Consider the following 20584-nt stretch of genomic DNA (forward strand, 5'->3'; position numbering starts at 1 on the left):
ATAAACATTCTAAAAGATGTGAAAAATTTATATCAGCTCAGATGACAATAGGTTATTGATGGCAAATCTAGTGTCACAGGGGTAGATTATACCATCAAATCACATTTTTCACATTATAATATCTGCCATCTCAGCAGTGATTTCGTGAATGAGAATATAAAAAGATGGTCACTCCTGTTAGCTTCAGATGATTGTGTGACAGCAAGGGAATAAGACAATAATAATGTATGTACTTTACAAAATAATTTTATTGCATAACTATATATCCTTTGAATCAATTTGTATCAAAATATGGAAGCAGTATCAAAATAGAATCTATGCAGCATTTCCTGCAAAAGAGGTGTAGGAAAATTCTTAGAGAAGGTCTTTATACATGTGATTCTGCACCATAAATTAATGTAATGCAGTAGAGATTTACAAAGTAATTTTTCATGTTAATGTTTAACAGCAACCATTGTCAAAATGATATTTCAGAGTGTCCTCCATTAACCAAGGGTCTAAACCTTATGGGTATGACAGTTCAACTTGGAAATATAATCACCTGAAGTGCTTTCGCTAAAAGTCAAAGTATAACAAACACTTGCATAACTCCTACACAGAATACATTTAAAGCATGCTTCATACTAATCAGTCCCTTCAACAAAATATATATTACCTTTTTCATTCCTTACATATTCTTCAGTTAATGTACAGTAATTATTTATTATTTATAATATATGCAGGTACTTAAAACTGATTTTAGCACACTTTAAAATTGATATTAGCACATCTCACTAAGCATGTATAGAGAAATCTTGCATTTTACTTCCTGTTTCTTAGTGTTGTTATTATTTTGTGTCATTTTCTTTATGAAAGAAAGACCACTGAATTATACATATGAAAAAGCTCAATCTGCGGTTCACTTCCCAGATCTCATTCCACTTGCTTTGCTTAATCAATCTTATGTAGTTTAATTTGTCATCCAATTAGTAGCTGGTAGGCAGCCAAAGACCCACCTGGTTATTGGGAAGGTAGGGACTCAGCACTTCAGTGATTTGTCAAGTTGCACTCCTCTGAGCCAGGTAGCCATCTTTTCTTTCTACCTCACCCACACATGGACTACTGGCATTCTGTCTGTAAACATAAAATCTCTCCTTTTCATACATAACATTTGACAATTAATTCATACATCACTTTTTCATAACTCTAGATCTTCCTGTGATGAGCACTGTACGCTAGCCCTGCCTTTTGGGAAAATGGTAGGAGTGATAGAGAAGTAGTAGGTAGGAACATTTAGGCTGGAGTATTAGGTATAAACATTATGTAGGAACATTAGGCAAGAGCATTAGGTAGACACAGAAGAAACAGTGCACTAGAGTTCTTCTTCTGCAAACAGTGCACTAGAGTTGCCCTCTGCTTGTGGCCTATTGAGGGTGAGGCAGGAGAGGCTAAGAAGTAGCACTGACATTCTTTAATTATGGAGAGTCTGACATGGCCACCCACTTAAGGGGGTTCCAGGCAGGAACATGCATCAGAGATACAGATAGTATATACTAGATAAAATTTCGTAAATATGATGCTTTTGCTGCTCCTACCATTGAACCTATTGTCAGATTACTTTTTTATAATAAATCATACTTTGCTTGAATTGCATTTTTTTATGTTAGCCAAGATGGCATGGGCAGCTGAGGTCCTAATTAATGCCATCCCATTAATACTAAAAATATTTTATTTATCTATACTTAATTGCTGCTTCCCACAACAGTGAGGCAGTGCCAGGAAACAGAGGAAGAATAGCCCATCCATTCATATAAGCATATAGATATACATAAATGCCCATATACGCACATATATATATCAACATAAACACATATACATGCACATACACAGACATATACATATATACTCATGCACATATTCATACTTGCTTGCCTTCATCCATTCCTGGCACTACCCATCCCCACATGAAACACCACTGCTACCCCTGCTTCAGTGAGGCAGTGCCAGGAAAACATACAAAAAAAGGCCACATTCATTCACACTCAGTCTTTAGTTGTCATGTGTAATGCACTGAAACCAAAGCTCCCTATCCAAATCCAGGCCCCACAGACCTTCCCATGGTTTACCCCAGATGTTTCACATGCCTAAGCCATTTTATCAACCAACCCCTTGGGGTGGATGAACAGATGGGTTGACTATGGACTGACTCTCGTAACCAGGATTTGAACCTATGCGCTCAACCCTGGGTGGCCTGTGAATGTGTCACTTGTCAGGAATGCTAACTGCTACAACCTAAGCACCACCTTACCAAGCACAACTACCTCATCCATCCTATAAAGTTAAATGTATCTCATCTCATATCTCTAACATTAAGATACAGTAATTAAACTTTATACTACAGCCTAGAAAAAATGGCAAAATTTTTTTGGGAGGGATCCCTGAGAAGTCTGTAATACTGAAACCATTAAATATCCAAGAGTCACACTATCTGATCCTATAATTTGGTTTTTAAACTACCTTTGCTAGACCTCTCTAAGCACTTCCTTAATATCCTTATCCATTTGATCAATATCAAAAACAAATTTGACTCAAACTATTGCTAAAATTTCTGGAAGATTGTGTGTGTGTGTCATTAACAAGTACTGTCAATCTCGAATATGGTTAGAAAGAGGCGGCAATGTGTGGAATAACCTCAGATGACCATGTACAGTAATTATTTCTCTGGTTTACTATGATAAAGTGTATTAAACAAACAATCAAGAGGCAAATTAAGAAAATTTCATCAATTTAATCAAGGACTGCAATACTAACTTTCTTTTGTCTTTCTGTTTTCATATAATCTTTCTTCCTTTAAAAGTCATGTCTAGATACACCTGCAAGTCCTAATTAATTTCTAATTTTCATTCTTGTACTTTTTCCTCTAACCTGAGATGACCTTTGACTGAGGCATGTTCTGCCTGTGCCATGTTAGTCACTGGAAAAAATAATCATAGGGAACACAGTAATAAGTACATCTGATCAGATATACATACACACATTATCATTATCATACAACCCTAAGATCTCTTTTATGGGGCCCCTGTAGCTTTGAGGATGAACATGCAGGAGGCAAGGAATTGATGAATTTCCTTGGGGTGAAGTGTATAATTAAATTCATATATATTTATTCCCCGGGGTTCAGTAAGAAATAGTACTCCCCACAAGTCTCCAGCAAGTTGCAAAAGGTGACTACAAAAGACAGAAACAGTGAGATGGCTATCCTATCATTGTCTATTAAAACTTTCTAAATATAAAATCAGATGAAACTGTCAACCAAGAATTTATCCTTAGTAGCTAAATTTTCCTATTGCTACCTTGCTAAGACAGAAAATGTTTAACAGGTATAAATATATTAACATGCACAAGAAAATATACACTGTATATATGTGTTCCTTAAGTGTGAAAACAAAAACATTTGCTTAATGCCTTACTTTACCTATGACCAGAATTGGAGACTGAAGGAACCCTCAAGGTAAGTGAAAAAGAAAAAATTACAAATATTCGTAAAACCTATCCTCTATCAAAGTGTCCCACTTTGAATATTTTCATGGCACTGCTGTCTTTCCCTTAACCACTGTCTCAGCCAAATGCTATCCTTGTCAGGGTGACAGCAGCTGTAGTACAACATCAGAAATAGGAGACCTCCAGCAGCTCCTCCGAACATTATCCCGATGCCAAAGTCATGAAAGTAGTTGTTAGGATCACCATAATGCCAAAAGAGAGCAATGATGATGTGCTCTCCAAAAGTTATGATGTAATACAAGACAATCCGTAGGATCTGGGATGAAAAAAATATGGGAATACTGTAATAAAACCTTCTACTCTGTTATAAAATATACTAAACATTTATTTACTACCAGTGATGAAATGAAATACTGGAAAAATGCAAAATAATTAGACTGTGGATACTGCATACGACTTTATCTAACCTAATTTGATTTTAGGAAACAGAATTCAGGATGGTAGACAAAATGATTAATAAGGCATTACCTCTGTCTGCTAAGAACTTAAATCTTCTTTGTGTAATTAGACAAGCTGGGTTCTTCAGGCATGATGAAAATCATAAAATCAAACATTTCAATAATATATCACTTACTTGTGAAGCATGCATTTTTTTCTTAAAAGTACCTCTAATGGAGAGAAATGACAGAGAACAACAGAGATGGTGAAAGATGAATATGCATACAATAAAAGGATACAGGGTTGTTGAGACAGAGTAATGGAACAGAAACATTTGATAGTATGGACAAGGTGCAAGAGAAACAATGGTGCTTATCAGATTTATCCCTTCTTACCCATGAAACTCAGGTAAACTGAGGAAAATAAAAGGTAATATTGTATCAATAAGATTTCACTCTGGTTACCTGACGTCCAGGTGAAGTTGTGACGAAGGAGAAGAGGTAAACTCCACCAAAGGCAATGGAATTGACAAATGACATCTCAGCAACATCAAAATAAATCCAGAGTGTGTGAATCATCCAGCGAACCATGATGGGCACCCACAGTAACTTAAAGTGCACCACCCAGAAGAGAGCATATGCCACCACCCTTGAAGCTGCAATACAAAGACAGAGGAAAACTCCATGAAAAGCTGAAACCAAATTACAATACAATAAAAACAATGTTAAAAGGAGGCAGTATTCTGTGCATTATATTTCTGATGTTAACAAGTAACAATTAAATAATATTTCTATCATACATAAATACAGCAAAGCATAAGTAACAATAAGGTCAAATCGATATTGAGCATAGACAGTACACTCTAAAACCTTCATTCCAGCATTTCAAACATCAACAAATCCAATAATCCAGTCCTTGCAAGGATACTGGTGCTCAGTGAAATAAGATTTGCATTGGAATTCACTGCTCTATTGTTCTTGTTTGGCAACTGCCCGGGCATCAACACCTCCACAAACCATTGCTTGTTCTAATATAGCTAATTTCTTGAAGCAAATGACGCTGCAAGAAGTTTCCATGGAACATTAAAACACAGTAAATACCCAAGTACAGCAACTCAATGCCTTTACTAAGCCCCATGCCTAATATTTTCAATTATGAGCAATTCGGATGCTACTCCAAGCACATCCAGGCCATCTCCAACAATAGACAAAATGCAAGCAAGCCTCCTGCCTCTCCTAAGGTATCTATCTCATCACAAGATGACATCTTACCCTCAAACTCAACTGTCCCAGATGCCATTCCCATTACTTTAACTTCTATAGAATCACCTATTGTTACCTTAGCCTACATTGTACGTTTTAGGACCGGACACCAGGAAGAATTTTCGTGAAATACAAATACCTACAATCTTAATGCTGAAAACTTAAACAATCCTAAAAACTGGGGAAAATGTAAAACTCCACAGCCTACAGTAATAATGTTACTAGGTACCCTTGACAATGGCAATACAAATATTGTATGAAATTCCATAACCCACCAGCTGTTTGGCCCCATGATTAATGGATTTGGGACATCAGAGTGTATATATATTTGAACAGTTATAGACAGTAAAGGAGTTGTATTTTCATTTTATTTCTCATTGTAAGCTTATGGGAGAAAACTGGCAGTTACTGGATATTATGCATGTCTAGATGTTGCCTAAGAAAGAAATGCTGATAATGATAAAGTGCCTGGGAGGTTGCATTGGGAAATAATACCTAGTTTGAATACATGAAACACTAATGTGGGCAAAGTTAATAGATAGGTCATATGTAAATTTGATGAAAAAATAATAAATGATATTCAAATGCTGTATATGAATACATAGAAACACCAAAATATCAAATAGTTCAGGTTTTTGATAAAAGTTTTGTAGGAAGTGATGGAAAAATAAAATGGCTTGCATGTGAAAATATAGCTGGAAGCTACAGTGAGCACAGTCTACACTTACTAATAGCCAGCAACTGCCAGCAATATATCGCCACTTCAGCAGTCCACGACAGAACGCCTTTGTTCTCCCATGTGTCCTTTGTGCATGGGACGTCATAATCCTGGAGCTGTTTCTGCTGGGTATTGGCGAGATGCCATGCAAGCTTGTTACACGACATATAGTGTACAACACCGAGGGTCATTGTGCATATCAGCTTTGCCACCACAGACCCCAACCGTATGATTTCTGGATCAGGCTTGCCTTCTAAGAGAGGCCAATATATGAAACAAACAGGTTATTAAAATTTGAAATGCATAGGATAAACAGTAATACAAAAGACTTTAATATCACACATTCATGTTAAATTATAATTGGAAGTAAAATTATTTTCAATTATAGAAATCTGTTCTGGATTCCAATTTCATTATTTGGTTTATATGATTGATTTTTACACAGTCTCCTTCAAAAATGGCTTACCTACTCATGAACCCAAAAGTGGTGTTATACTAACAAAAACAGTGAAGATATTGGGGGGAAAAATCATAACCAATATCTGGTTAAGCCACTTGCGCCACAAGCATGAGAAGCACTTAATGGCGGGTGTGTCGACAGCGTCTCAACCTTCATGCACGTAAGTATTAAGTGGGTACCCAATCAGTGGGATCCCTGTCATGTATTTAGGCAATTCCTACAAACCTGATGTGGGTTCTCTACCAGATACGGATATGACTCTTTTAAAGGTGTGAATGTGGTCCTACCAAATGTTAGCTGTTACTCATACCAGGTATCAAGGCCCACTCATTAGGGGGTGTCTGTAACAGCTGGGCCAGGTTGAGGACAACAATGGGAGCATCCTCCAAGAAGATGATCACCAACCGCAGGAGGGCCACCTCAGCAATCTCCACAAGGTAGTTCTCAAAGTTCTTACGCTCCTGTGACAAGTTCTGGTTCCTCCAATGCTGCCGTGCTCGGCGACCATATATCCAAGCATCCATGTATCTGTATGTAAAATCATAATTTTCAATTGCACCTCATTCAGAGTTTTATGAGATAGTCGTATGGAAATGTCAAAATAATACAGAGCCCCAACTCTGGTACACTGAAGTACTCACTCCGGAGTACATTGGTATCATTTCCTAAAGACAACTTGAATTCTTTTTGTGGAACTAACCTATTTATTAATAATTATCTCAAAATATGCACTACATCATAAACGATATATCCATCATAAATACTTGCAATAGAGATATGAAGAGCTCAAGGACTAGGATCAAATCAGACTTGTAAACTAAAGATTCTAAGTTCTATGTGCCCTAGACTTCAAACTTAAACATTAAGTGTCCTTTGTGACCTTGATTTAACATATCAGACTTGGAATCCAAAGAACTGGTGTCCTAAACGCCCATGAGTTTCTTGGAACCATATCTGGAAAAATACCTTTATCTCTGTATGAAAATTATTTCACTGTTTATGAATCCAAGAACAGATAACACATTTCTTATATTAGTGAATGTGTAGTAGTTTGATTCTGGTAATTCTGAAAATATAATTAAAACTTTTTGGATAAGTCACTTTCACATTACATATTTCAATAGTAATTTCCAAAACTTATGTTTACTGAGACAAACCAAGATCAGCATTCCTGACATGGAGAGTAAAATGATTCAAGGCATCACCTCAATGCTCCTAAAGGACTGAGATCAAGGACAAATTGTTGATCATGATGTAGGTTTCATCAGTGCACTTCGGCATCTCTCTGTCAGCTCTCTCTGGTACATTCCATACTATAGCACAAACAGCATCATTTGGCATGATATAGCTATAAAACAAATACAGCTGAACAGAATGTTAAGAAACATATTTTCATGAATTACTATCAAGTGCTGATAGTTCATCTTTCTTAACTCTAGGCAAAGACTACAGAATGTTTCATATACTTGATGACAGACAAGAACAAAATAATTTATGCTCAATTGTGGAATGTATAAAGCAAGTAAAGGGCAAGTCTGAGTTACCCAAGAACTGTTGGTTAAATAATGTAAGAATAGTGGGTGCAGGCATGACCAACCAATGAGACACTGACCTTTCTGAAGCATGATTGGGGGACTATGGTAATTCTGAATCATGAGGGCAGATAAGGAGGGTCTACGAAAATTTCATTATATCTGAGTAATTATCAGGTTTAAGACAGGTAAAAAACGTGTGTTTAAGAGTGCACTGGAAAGGAAAATGGTAACAACAAAATAATTCTGGAGTATGAAGGGGCAAAAGCATAATAACTAAAGGCTTTGTGTGGCATGAACAAAGAGTTAGTTATGAAACAAAAAAAGTTCCTCTTGTTGAGCTCTTGCAGCACGAATGCTGCAAAGTAGCTTTTTTGGGGTGGGACTTTCAATGATGACATGGTTCTTTCTGTCTGATGAAGATACAGCCTCTTTGAAGGTGACTTCCAACTCATGATGGAACCTCTAGCATATGGATTCAAGTTAATAACATATATGAATGTTGATTAATAAGATGTAAGAGCAGTTATATCCAACTGCTGAAGGGTAAGATATAATAACCAGACTAAGGCTGGGTTTACCTGAGGATAGGACTGATGGGGAAGAATAGCACCCTGATGATCCATACAGAGGGCCGCCTGATGGGGGAGAGCTCGTGTGCCCGCAGGTACCTAAGGAATCACCATACCATAAATTATAGCAGTGCAAGGTGAAATGATAAGCCAAACTATTTAAAGTGTGAAATGCAAAAATAAAACTTACAAATTTTGAGAAATCACCATTTCCCCTCCATCAACCTTCACTCAAAAAGCTTTCAGTTCATACATCATTCCCCTTCCATTATCTTAAATGTCCCATGCCATTTACACCTGTCAGGAAAAAATATCTTTTCCATAGTCTAATCTCGAACTATCGCTCATATACAATACCATATTAACATAACTTTCCTTCACCAGCTGTCTTTTTCATGGTCTTTTCCTATACATATTCCTCACACAGACATGTATAAGGTAACTAAACTTAAAATTACAATTCACAACGCCTAAAACTTAGGTTTGACGTTAAATCTGTGCATCTTTGGCTGTTTGTTGAAGTTATCTGGAATATGAATTAAAGGAAATTAGAAATTTACCCAACTTTGGACTGCTCCCATCTTGCTTTGGCTGGGGGCATTGTGATTGTTCTTCACGTCCTTAAGCGCATCATACAAACTGTGTGGCAACTATAGTTTTTGAATCTGACTTACAGAATAACGTATTCATTTCTCTACAGCATGGTGGTACTAACTGTGACTGTCGCGATCAAAGGGGTTAAGTAATCACATGGTTCCCAACTAGTTACCTCTGCCCATTAATCTTGATTACTTGCACATGAGCACCAGCCACCTAGCAGTCTTTGGTTCTCACCATTGTAGGGACTTGTAGCCGGCGTACAGGTTAGGTAAGAGGATGCAAAAGAAGATGAACCAAGCAGAACGTGGTCGAAGGGCGTGGAAGTGGGCAGCGCACACCCACAAGTCCAGGCAGAGGTCGGCCACGTAGAAGATTACCGAGAACCATATCACCAGCTGCAACGCAAGGGAAACAAGGTGGAAACATTGGTATACATTCGGCACAAGTTGCAATACTAAAATCAGAACAGGAATTGAAGTAAACTAGCCAACAGGAAGTGGATCATTTACGGCAACAAGAGCCAACAACGACTAAGAAAAGGGGGTAAGTACAAATTCACATGCGAAGCAGTGATTTAGGAACTCGCCTCCAATAACGGGTTGTTGGCAGGTAAAAATGGAGTCAACAGTGAAAACAAAGTATCAGTAGTGTTAACATTGTATATCATAAGTCTAGGAGTAAACTGTGAAGTGAGGTAAACAAGGCTTCACTAATGAGCAGCAAATACTTCTGGTATAAACGAGCAAAGATAAACAAGGCAGCCGTCGTCTATAACTGGCACTCGTAATGGGCTATGTCTTTAATTTTACATTCCGGATAAACGTTAGTTTACTTAAACGTATTTACATATGGCTGAGCTAATTCATAATTCATCCCTTTCCATATAGTTTAATTTAAGCTACTTTAAGACAGTTAATGCCTATAATGCCGAGCACAGATAATTTTATGTTATTCACCCGCAACTGGTTGGACTAAAGTTGATATATTTTACTCTGACGACTAATTTACGGACAAGTTTATTAATTTTTACGCCTGGCTAAGCTATTTACAGACTTTACCCGTGTATTTTCTTGTGCCAGGACTAATTCACAGGTAAAGTTTTGTTTAAGTTTGGCTGAGCTAATTACCAACAATTATGTTTAAGTTTGGCTGAACTAATTTGCTAATTTATTGAATTACGTATGGCTGAGCATCTGCGACAGTTTACTCGTTAAGTTTGACAACCTAATTTCAGATTTGAGCATTTAAGCTAAGCTGTATCAATTTACGATTTAGTTAACTCATACATTTACGTCTCATCGAGCTTCAAAACTGTTTATATGTTTACGTCTAGCCAAGGTAATTTACGTTTCGTCTTATTTACGCCTAACTTCAACCAATATTATAATTTGCTTTTAGTGGATACTGAACTACAAGTATCCATAATGAAAGGGTTGACTTGTATTTCAGTTACAGTTCCTAGATCTAAACAGGCTAAACGTATATAATTTCACTATTGTACTATATTCAATCCTGTATCACTCCCTCGACCATATTTCAGTGATATAATTCAGTTTTGCTGAAGTAACTACCCTTTGCGTGCGCGGTGAAGCAGCAGATTTATAATTCTGTTCAAGTGTATGAAAATGGTATTAAAATATAGTCTGGTTATGTGCTACGATGATTTAGTTATACATCGTAAAACTCTTCCGCCAGTGCGTCATCAAAAACTTATAAATTCTGATTTTCTTGAATACGTGTAGAATTGTTATTACATGACACGGTCGTAACATAGGAGGCGACGATAGGAATTACAATAAAATTATACAAAAATTATGTACATTGGCGGAATGCATGCATAGTGGCAATGTACGAAGGCAACGGGGATAAAGGTGAGTGTTCAAATTACAGAGGTATAAATAAGTTTGTTGAGTATTCCTGGGAAATTATATGGGAGGGTACTGATTGAGAGGGCTAAGCCATGTACAAAGCATCAGATTGGGGAAGAGCAGTGTGGTTTCAGAAGTGAGAAAGGATGTAATTGTTTTGAAAAAATGTATGTGATAAATACTTAGAGAAACAAATGGATTTGTATGTAGCATTTATGGATCTGGAGAAGGCATATAATAGAGCTGATAGAGATGCTCTGTGGAAGGTATTAAGAGTATATGGTGTGGGATGTAAGTAGCTAGAAGCAGTGAAAAGATTTTATCGAGGATGTAAGGCATGTGTACGAGTAGGAAGAGAGGAAAGTAATTGATTCCCGGTGAATGTCGGTTTGCGGCAGGGGTGCGTGATGTATCCATGGTTGTGTATGGGTTGGGGCCGTTAGGGAGGTGAGTGCAAGAGTTCTGGAGAGAGGGGCAAGTATGCGGTATGTTGTCGATGAGAGGGCTTGAGAAGTGTCAGTTGTTGTTCGCTGATGATACAGCGCTGGTGGATGACTTGGATGAGAAACTGCAGAAGCTGGTGACTGAGTTTATTAGTGTGAAAGCTGAGAGTAAATGTGAATAAGAGCAAAGTTATTAGGTACAGTAGGGTTGAGGGACAAGTCAATTGGGAGTTAAGTTTGAATGGAGAAAAACTGGAGGAAGTGAAGTGTTTTTGATATTTGGGAGTGGATTTAGCAACGGATGGAACCATGGAAGCGGAAGTGAGTCACAGGGTGGGGGAGGGGCGAAGGTTCTGGGGGGATAGAAGAATGCGTGGAAGGCGAGAACGTTATCTCGGAGAGCAAAAATGGGCATGTTTGCAGGAATAGTGGTTCCAACAATGTTATATGGTTGCGAGGTGTGAGCTATAGATAGGATTGCGGAGGAGGGTGGTTGTGTTGGAAATAAGATGCTTGAGGACAATATATGGGGTGAGGTGGTTTGATCGAGTAAGTAATGAGATGTGTGGTAATAAAAAGAGTGTGGTTGAGAGAGCAGAAGAGGGTGTTTTGAAATGGTTTGGTCACATGGATGGAATGAGTGAGGAAAGATTGACAAAGAGGATATAAGTGTCAAAGGTGGAGGGAACGAGAAGTGGGAGACCAAATTGGAGGTGGAACGATGGAGTGAAAAAGATTTTGAGCGATCGGGGCCTGAACTTACAGGAGGGTGAAAGGCGTGCAAGGAATAGTGTGAATTAAAACGATGTGGTATACCGGGGTCGACGTGCTGTCAATGGATTGAACCAGGGCATGTGAAGCGTCTGGGGTAAACCATGGAGAGTTTTGTGGGGCCTGGATGTGGAAAGGGAGCTGTGGTTTCGGTGCATTACACATGACAGCTAGAGACTGTTAACGAATGCGCGGGGGGGAGGGGGGTGCCATTTCATGAGCGTGGAAAGGACGTGTGTGAAGAAATACCATGAAAGATTGAGTGTGTGAAGAAATACCATGAAAGACTGAGTGTAGAATGGCAAAAGGTGAGAGCAAATGAAGTGAGAGGAGTGGGTGAAGAATGGGATGTATTTATGGAGGCAGTGATGGCGGAAGCTAAGGATGCATGTGGCATGAGAGAGGTGGGAAGATTAGAAATGGTCATGAGTGGTGGGATGAATAAAGTTATTAGTGAAGGAGAAAAGAGGCGTTTAGATGGTACTTACAAGGAAGGTGTGCAAATGACTGGGGGATGTATGAGAACGAGGCAGGAGATCAAGCAAGAAGAAGGTGCAAGGGTTAGAGAGAGTATAATTAAACTTGTGCAAGGGTTAGAGAGTACAATTAAACTTAACGGAGAATAAAAAGATGTGTTGGAAGAAGGTATATATATATATATATATATATATATATATATATATATATATATATATATATATATATATATATATAAAGTGATTTTACACGCGAAAAGAAAGTGTGTCAATCTTACCACATTCCTGACCAATGACATCAAGATTATTTTAACAGTTTCTCTATCTGTAAAACTCTTTTCATCGAATAAACTCTCCTGATTGTTATAATCAGGTGTTTTAGGGTATGAAATACATTTGTCACATACAGTAGCCGTACTTATCTTAATCTTAAGTACAACAGCTGTATTTAACTGTATGATAATCTGATATTAGTGATACATTTTGTCATCCTTCACCTCTACTGAGTGGAACCAAATACCTTTAGCCTAATTATCCAAGCATCCTCAACCTTCCCTACTCGAACGCCATGATTTGACGTTCTCCCTATTCCATAGGTATCATTTCGACCATTGTTCTCCAGAAATGTCTGCATTTGACCCCACCGTCACGTTTGGATTCGTGTCGCGCGTTTGGCGGGAACGCGCACAGCTTCGACGAGGAAACCTGCCTGCCATTCGAGGATTACCCGTTACGGTGCCTCTTTCTATCCTCGAGCAGATAGGCTATGGAATTCTCTTCCTTCTCTTATCTTTCCCTCTTCGTATAACCTTTCGTCCATTAAGAGTCAGGTCTACAATAACTTGCAAGTTCTGATAATTTCCATTAACTTTATTCTCTTTTACTACATATGGCTTAAGTAACTCAAACAACGCTAAGTTCTTCTAGTTAACTCAAACACACACATCGCTGAGTACTAGTAAACTCAAACACCGCTAAGTTCTCGTCGGTAACTCAAACACCGCTAAGTTCTCATAAGTACTCAACACCGCTAAGTTCTCGTTGGTAACTCAAACACCGCCAAGTTCTCATACATAACATAACCACCGCCAAGTTCTCTCAGGTAACTCAAAATACCGACAGGTGATGAAAGGAGTCCTTTTAAAACCACTCGTTTTCGTATTTTCGTCATTATCTCGCAGAGTTCATTACCCCCCCCCCCCCCCCTTGACCACATCCTAGTTACGCACCGCGCAAGGCATAACGTTTTTACCCAACGTCCATAGCGTTCTTCTTGCACTCGTATCGCAAGATAAGAAGAGTAAGCAACTTGTTAATAACTGGCATAAAAAAGTAACTAATTCTAACTTAGGATAATCAAATTTTACGTTTTCCTATATAATAACATAAATAGAGACTTTAGATTGAGAGAATATAAACTGATAAAATACTCTTCACCTAAACAAGAACTTGTTCATAATTCTATGCCGTCGTAAATGGTGTGGTGACGTCATGTGGTGAGGCAATCAAAAGGTTTGTTGTTCTTCGTGTTTTAGGAATTTTCATCCAGCACCTAATCTTGTCTGACGCCCTCCTCTCCCTTCCTCTAGTCACGGGAGAAATTGTTGACTACACAACACTGCCAACAGTACCACCACTACTTGAAATAGTGCCAACACCATCATAAACACTTGTGGCAACCACTGTAAACGTTTACCAACACCACCACTGCCACCACACCATTATTGCCACTAATACCTCTACAGATGCCATCAATACAACCAACATCACTAACTACTCTGCCACCAACACCACTCCTGCTACAACCACCATCACTAGTGCCACCACCATCAACACCCACTACCAGCAACACCACTCTACTTGCTACCACCAACACAACCACTGACTGCCATCAAAACAGTCCATCACCATCACCACCAACCTCGTGCCTGACGGTGAACCTGGACGGGGTCTTCTCCTCGGGTACTAGGCTCTCCACAGACTCGCTCATCCTGGCTTGCTTGCTTAACCTCGCTACACTTTCCTCTCCTCTCGGTCTTTCATGGTAACTTATGCCAACTTCCTCTCTTGGTCACAATCATAAAATCAAGCCGCGATCACTTACGTTTAATTTAAACCTTACTTCATTACCTCGCCACTGTTACGGATAAGACAATATTGCACTTCACAGCACCACAATTGGTTTTTCACCAAAGAAACAGAAGGCACCTTCAAGTCACCTCTACAATCCTTCTACAACTGTTGTGGAAACATGTCCGCCACGGCGTCCACGTCATCAACATCCGACATGTTATCTGGCACAGTTTCCGTTCTTGGATGCAGTGGGTCGTCCCCAGCAGGCCTGGCATGGCCCACTCTACCCTCCCATCTGGCTTGCCCTCCACAGCGATACAGGAGGCGGCTGTCTGGCCTCGCTGTGAGAAACCAATAGTAGTTTCTTCCCTCAGACCTGCCTGTCAGCAGCTGTTCCTCGCCCTTCGTGTTGCACCACTGTAAAACCAGTTTCCCTGCCTCACACTGCCCGTGGACTGTAGGTCTCGACCAACACACACCGACGCCTAATGGGAGCCATGGAGTACCGCACGAGCGTCACGGAACTACACAGATGTATGACGTGAGTGGGTGCTGGGTGGGGAGGGCTTCGTTTACTGTTACACGGCTCAGCAGGAAATCCCAGAGCGAGTGGAAGGGGCGTGGGTGGCCTTGCCTGCTTGCGACTGCAACTCGACACAATGTAGAAAGTGCTGACGTTGTCCCGTCCCGCCGCTGGCCCTCAACGTCCACTCAAAAAACGTCTCCCCAGCTGTTACCTCCACCCAGGACGTTTCAACACTACCTGAGCATCGCCTGCGTTATACCCCTTACCCGTAGTGGTTGTCTGACTGTGTGCTTTATTTACTACAGTTGCGACTGGTCTTCCAGAGTTTCCACTACGGCTCTCATGTGTTTCCGTTAGTTTCCCTCCCAGCTGTCCCTTTTATGTTACAATCCGGTCCTGTTTTTACCTATACTTCCTTTAGCTTTGTCGCTACTCCTCACCACTGCTGGTGTTTCCGCTCCGACTATCTCTCTCTCTCTCTCTTTCTATCCCTTTCTCTCTCTCTCTCTCGTCTCATAGCTGGCAACCGTTGCTTGTCGCGCTCTCCACAAGTATGTACGACATCCCGAGTTGTCGTACAGGTGTTTTTGTTTTCTATGATCATTCCCGCAGTCGCCTGCTCCTTCTCAGATCTCCCACGTCTTTCCATACACCTGCAACCGTGTCTCTGCTACACCTGTTGTCTCATACACCTCTAACTTCCCGCCCCGAGACCATGTTACGCAAGTCAATGTGAAGGTCACAACTCACATGGCGAGAAATTGTCAAGGTCTGGCGCCTCTAAAAGAGGAGTTGCCAGTGCGTACATTTAAATCCACTAATTTTGACATTCGATGAATTTTCTTGGCAGTACGACCAATGATCAAGGCGTCCCTGTGGCACATAGCAGGTAGATACCGTTGCTTCTAATCTTTTATATGAAAGGGGTCTCTTTCCGTGACTTAATATCAGCTCATCGTAACGTCACTGACTGTTGCCAGTTTGGTAGAGATGGGGCATGCTGGGAGGATGGGCATGTTATGAGTGTTGGAGGAACTCAGAGGGATTGGAAGACTTTTGGGGTAACAACATATATTTCCACCCTCGCAGATTTTCCGTCATGGAGGATGTAAGTCTTTACATGGGGATCCCTGTCAACTGTGGTTGGTTGCTTCTCTCCGCGATGAAGAAATACTAGTTGCCAACTAACCTCATGAACTGCTTGTTCGAGTAAGTAGAGAATTACCTGCAGGTAATAATTAGTTCTAAACTCTACTCCAATAGTGGATTACTTGCTGTAGCAAATACAAGCGCGACTGGAAAGAAAAGAAATATAACTTGCTGAATAATGCACTCGAAATATTCTTAAAGAAAAAAAAAAAAAAGGTTCGTGTATCATGATGGCTACGACTTGGGATGTCAGCGCAAGACACTTCTGATGATTTAAAAAGCTCTTGTGTGTGCAGAGAGCCTGCGACATGGCAAGATGCATAATACATACAAGTCGTGGAATCAGATCTTTAAAGTGTACAGCACAGACAACAGAACCATATAAGTTCCTGAGAAAAAAATAAAATATATGATTAGAGTACATAAAGCACCCCCCCCCCCCCATGCGTTACACAAGTTCACTTAACAATGTGTCAGTGACGTTGTGATCATGAAATTTTGTGTTGTTCTGATTTTGCAATAAACTAAGTGACTTTAGTAAAGAACATAAACAATGTGCGGACATGTGGCACCACCGCTCCACATCGTAATGTCCATAAGGAGCCTTAATATATTTTTTACACATTAAAATTTGATTACAATTGCAGTTTTGTCATTTCCCAAAACAGTACAACGCTCACACTGATATTCTTGCTTTCAACATAGAATTATCTTTCGAAGTCATTTCACTAATGTTACTTTATCACCATCAGTTAGCCTTTAATGTTTAATTGAGTGGTTCTTATACTTAAGTAACTCCAACAAATTACAGAAAATGTATATCAATGATTATGAAAAAAATATTTTTACACACATTTCCCCTTAATGAGCAGTGACGTACATACTAGTGGTGCCCTTATTAAAGGCCACCTAAAAATAGATTTGTCGTCAAGCAATAATTACCACAGTTCATACGCTCAGTAATAATGACTCTTTCTACAAAAATGCAATATATCAAAGGGTTGAGGTGACATCATAGGTCATCCTCACCCCAATCCAAGAATGTCCCTGAAGGAGCTGACATAATTCTACAATAATACAGTAATATTCTAGAAGGTGGACTCGTGTGGGGGAAGCGATCCTATCTTTAATTTCTGCTTGGGACACTGGGAGCGGGGAACTGAACTGCACAGCACTGGATAGGGGGAGTACCCTACAGACCACAGAGAATGCCTAACTTTTCAAGTTTTCATAGATCATCTGGTTTTATATCTATAATACTATCGAATGACAGCTACACACACACACACACACACACACATGGGGCCCAAAGAGCGTAAAACTCCTTCGTAAAGTATAAACAGGTAATTATGCTTCTTGCACAGGAGATACCAAGGGAGGGAGGGGAAGACACGTGCGGCGGCCCTCTTTGATTTCTAGAAGAGAGGGAGCTCCGTTTTGGACAAATGGTTGTCTACACCAGGACTACCACACGGTTGATGCTGTGCCACATACAAGGCTGAAAACGACGCTGGATCTTCAGTAAGGAACAAGGGGGAAGACTCTTTCAATGGAGAGAATACCTTAGTGGAAGGAAACAAAGAATGCACTGTCAGGGGCAGCCCACTCGAAATGCTTGAGGTCACCATTGGTGTGCTGCAGAATTCTGTCCCGGGACCGTTGCTTTTCTTGATCTATGTAAATGACTTGCCAAAACGATTGAATCCTACCAGAATAAGTTTGTGGATGATGCCAGTCATGATGAAAAAAAAGACAGTCACACGAGGGTGGTAAAGAAAAAAGAGAATAGGATTGCATTCACCTAACAAGAGGCCATAGACGTGTCCCAAAGTTGGTACGATACGGTCGATGAAATTCAACCAGAGTGCAAATGCGAGATATGGAGGATGGGATGTAGTGAAAGATGTCTCCATATACTTATCAACCAGCAGGAAATAAGCTGTAGGAATCTGTGTGCGAGACGGGCATGTGGACGGGAGTAGACATCTTCCCTAACCTCTCACCTGTCCTACTGTCTACTGTCAAATATCAGGATAGCAGGAAGAGAGAGAGAGAGAGAGAGAGAGAGAGAGAGAGAGAGAGAGAGAGAGAGAGAGAGAGAGAGAGAGAGAGAGAGAGAGCCGTTCACTTCCTCCGGCAGGCCAACATTGAAACATGCTTTTTCAAGTTTGGTCAGCGCGTTTAAAGAAGCAGATAAAGCGTTATAACAGAAAAAGACCAGAGGACATATATTTTGAAAGAATTATAACGGCAGAATTTTAGAGAAAGGTTGGAGACCTTTATGGAAGAGAGAAGACTAAAGGGTGACCTGATTACACCCATAAATTTATAGACCATTCTGATGAAGTCCTGTGAAGGAAATTATACAATTTGGTGTCCTATAAAAGATGTTTAATAACTTTTCGCTGAACAAATTTAACTTAGATATCTTTTATAGGAACAAAAATATATAATTCTAGGTTAACTAACCATTACTTTCTAACGCTTTACAAATACTAAAGAATTCAGTTGAAAGAAAAGAGTTGAGGTATAAATAAATATACTGGTGACCTCTGACCCCTATAAGATTAAATATGGTCGTCACAAATTTGCCTTCGGCACCATATAGGGTGGTGGGTATGTGGAAAACATTTATGCAACACCTTATAAACTGGCTGGTAATGTGGCCAGATAAATGGCCGAAAGCCTAAAACTGCTTATATCGGTGACGATTGACTCCAGAGGATAGGCAAAAATAGTTGTCTCAAATTTCAGTCAAAGCTGATGAGACTCGCACAGACATATTTAAAGTGAACGTGAAGGGAACCATACGGCATCAGCTTGCCAATGACTACCTTTCTAATTTTATACATATCCTCTCTCAACTTTCTACTCTTAAATGTATAATGGCGTATTGTTTATATAATCAATACTCTTCTCTTTCTTCCTACCTCTCCTTACCTGTGTATCAATTTATCTAATCCTATCATCTACCGATAGCAAGCTGTCACTTCTCACCTCGTTCATGACGGTGAATCTGCAGGGAAATCTGCGCGGCTGCTCCTCCTCCAGTAGGTGCTCCTCGGGTGGGTCGGAATCCTGGCCAGTCGAGGGAATCTCTGTTGGAACGTTCAGGAAGGCTACCCGCTTACTCGGCCGAGGCTTCATGGCTGCAGCCCTGTTGGTGAGTCAAGAAGACAATCTGTACCGTGCAGAATTAGTAGTTTCATCTTTCGAGTTGGCCCTGTTTAGTCCATTACATACAAACACAACTGCGGCCATGATTCGACCCTGGATTAGCCTATGCTTAACTATTATAATGGGCAAGATTACTAACCGCTACACCACAGAAGCTTATATTTGCTTAGTATACCAAAATTTAGATCGTATTTATACCCTTTATTATCAACTAATGTTGGCTTAGTGCTATTACTTTAGTTTGTAGCCTACTAATTTTAGCTTTGCTTACCTCACTTAGTTTCACCTAATCCATCGACTCATGACTGTTCCCTTTCAACCACTCTGCCTCATTTATGCCAATTCTTGCCCAGGTTTTTCTTGAGTGAACAAATAAGCGAATTCATAGAAAAGTAAAATCTGATTATTGTCAAGTATGTGTGTGCACCTGGGTCTCGGTAGTTACTTCCTTTGAATGATTCCTCCGATTCCTGGTTGATGGTTTTAGTACTAATTAGTATATTTTATTAACTTTCCAGAGAATGAAAGATAAATATCCCTTACCTGTCCTGTAAGCTCTGTAGGTATTGTGAACGAAGAAGCCAATATGTGGAAGAGAATGTTAATGGTTTTATTGGATATCTTAACTCAGTATGCAATGCTTACAACTACCTAACCGCCATGTTAGATGTTTACATTTTGTGATGGTATGGTGGACTGGCGTGTTATATCACTACTCACTAAAACCTAGCCATCAATAAACAAAACCCTGATATACCTGTTAAATACTAAACTCAAAATTAGTAACATTTATTAGTCCTTAATACCTTACGCTACCCTATTGAAGATTATGCTATAGTATACTTAACTCACCTTTTTAACGTTTACCTTCTTGTTCATGTTAAAGGAGTAAACATTACACTTTTAAACTACAAACATGAGTTAGAAAGTAGTTGTTTTGATACACATATCAAACATGCCTTTTTAACTCTTGAGCATGCTGTTACGAATCTAATAACAGTGCAGTCCTTTGGTATGACAGCCTGGCCTTTCACCAGAT

The 20584-nt window shown here is 39.6% G+C and overlaps 2 protein-coding genes across 4 annotated transcripts in view; one reads left to right on the plus strand and one right to left on the minus strand.

The window, feature by feature from the left end:
- Nucleotides 1-230: 230 nt before the first annotated feature.
- LOC139751260 (XK-related protein 7-like) lies at nucleotides 231-19515 on the minus strand. 3 transcript variants are annotated; one of them, XM_071666545.1, is made up of 7 exons: nucleotides 19366-19515; nucleotides 9297-9457; nucleotides 8472-8561; nucleotides 6669-6886; nucleotides 5909-6151; nucleotides 4383-4573; nucleotides 231-3796 (listed from the first exon to the last, which is right to left on the minus strand). In XM_071666545.1, exons 1-7 carry the CDS (start codon nucleotides 19513-19515, stop codon nucleotides 3539-3541), a joined length of 1311 nt encoding a protein of 436 aa, XP_071522646.1. In that variant the 3' UTR covers nucleotides 231-3538. The 3 variants fall into 3 exon arrangements, with proteins under 3 accessions (XP_071522646.1, XP_071522647.1, XP_071522648.1); XM_071666546.1 differs by lacking the exon at nucleotides 19366-19515 and adding an exon at nucleotides 14840-16057; XM_071666547.1 differs by lacking the exon at nucleotides 19366-19515 and adding an exon at nucleotides 14542-16051.
- The window catches only part of LOC139751258 (WD repeat-containing protein 47), a 184781-nt gene continuing 183601 nt past the window's right edge, over nucleotides 19405-20584 (plus strand). The window contains exon 1 of the mRNA XM_071666536.1: nucleotides 19405-19531. The gene's annotated coding sequence lies outside the window, so the exon portion shown is untranslated. The remainder of the gene's footprint in view (nucleotides 19532-20584) is intronic.

Source organism: Panulirus ornatus, chromosome 11 (assembly GCF_036320965.1).
Source record: "Panulirus ornatus isolate Po-2019 chromosome 11, ASM3632096v1, whole genome shotgun sequence".
In the NCBI taxonomy this organism is placed as follows: Eukaryota; Metazoa; Arthropoda; class Malacostraca; order Decapoda; family Palinuridae; genus Panulirus; species Panulirus ornatus.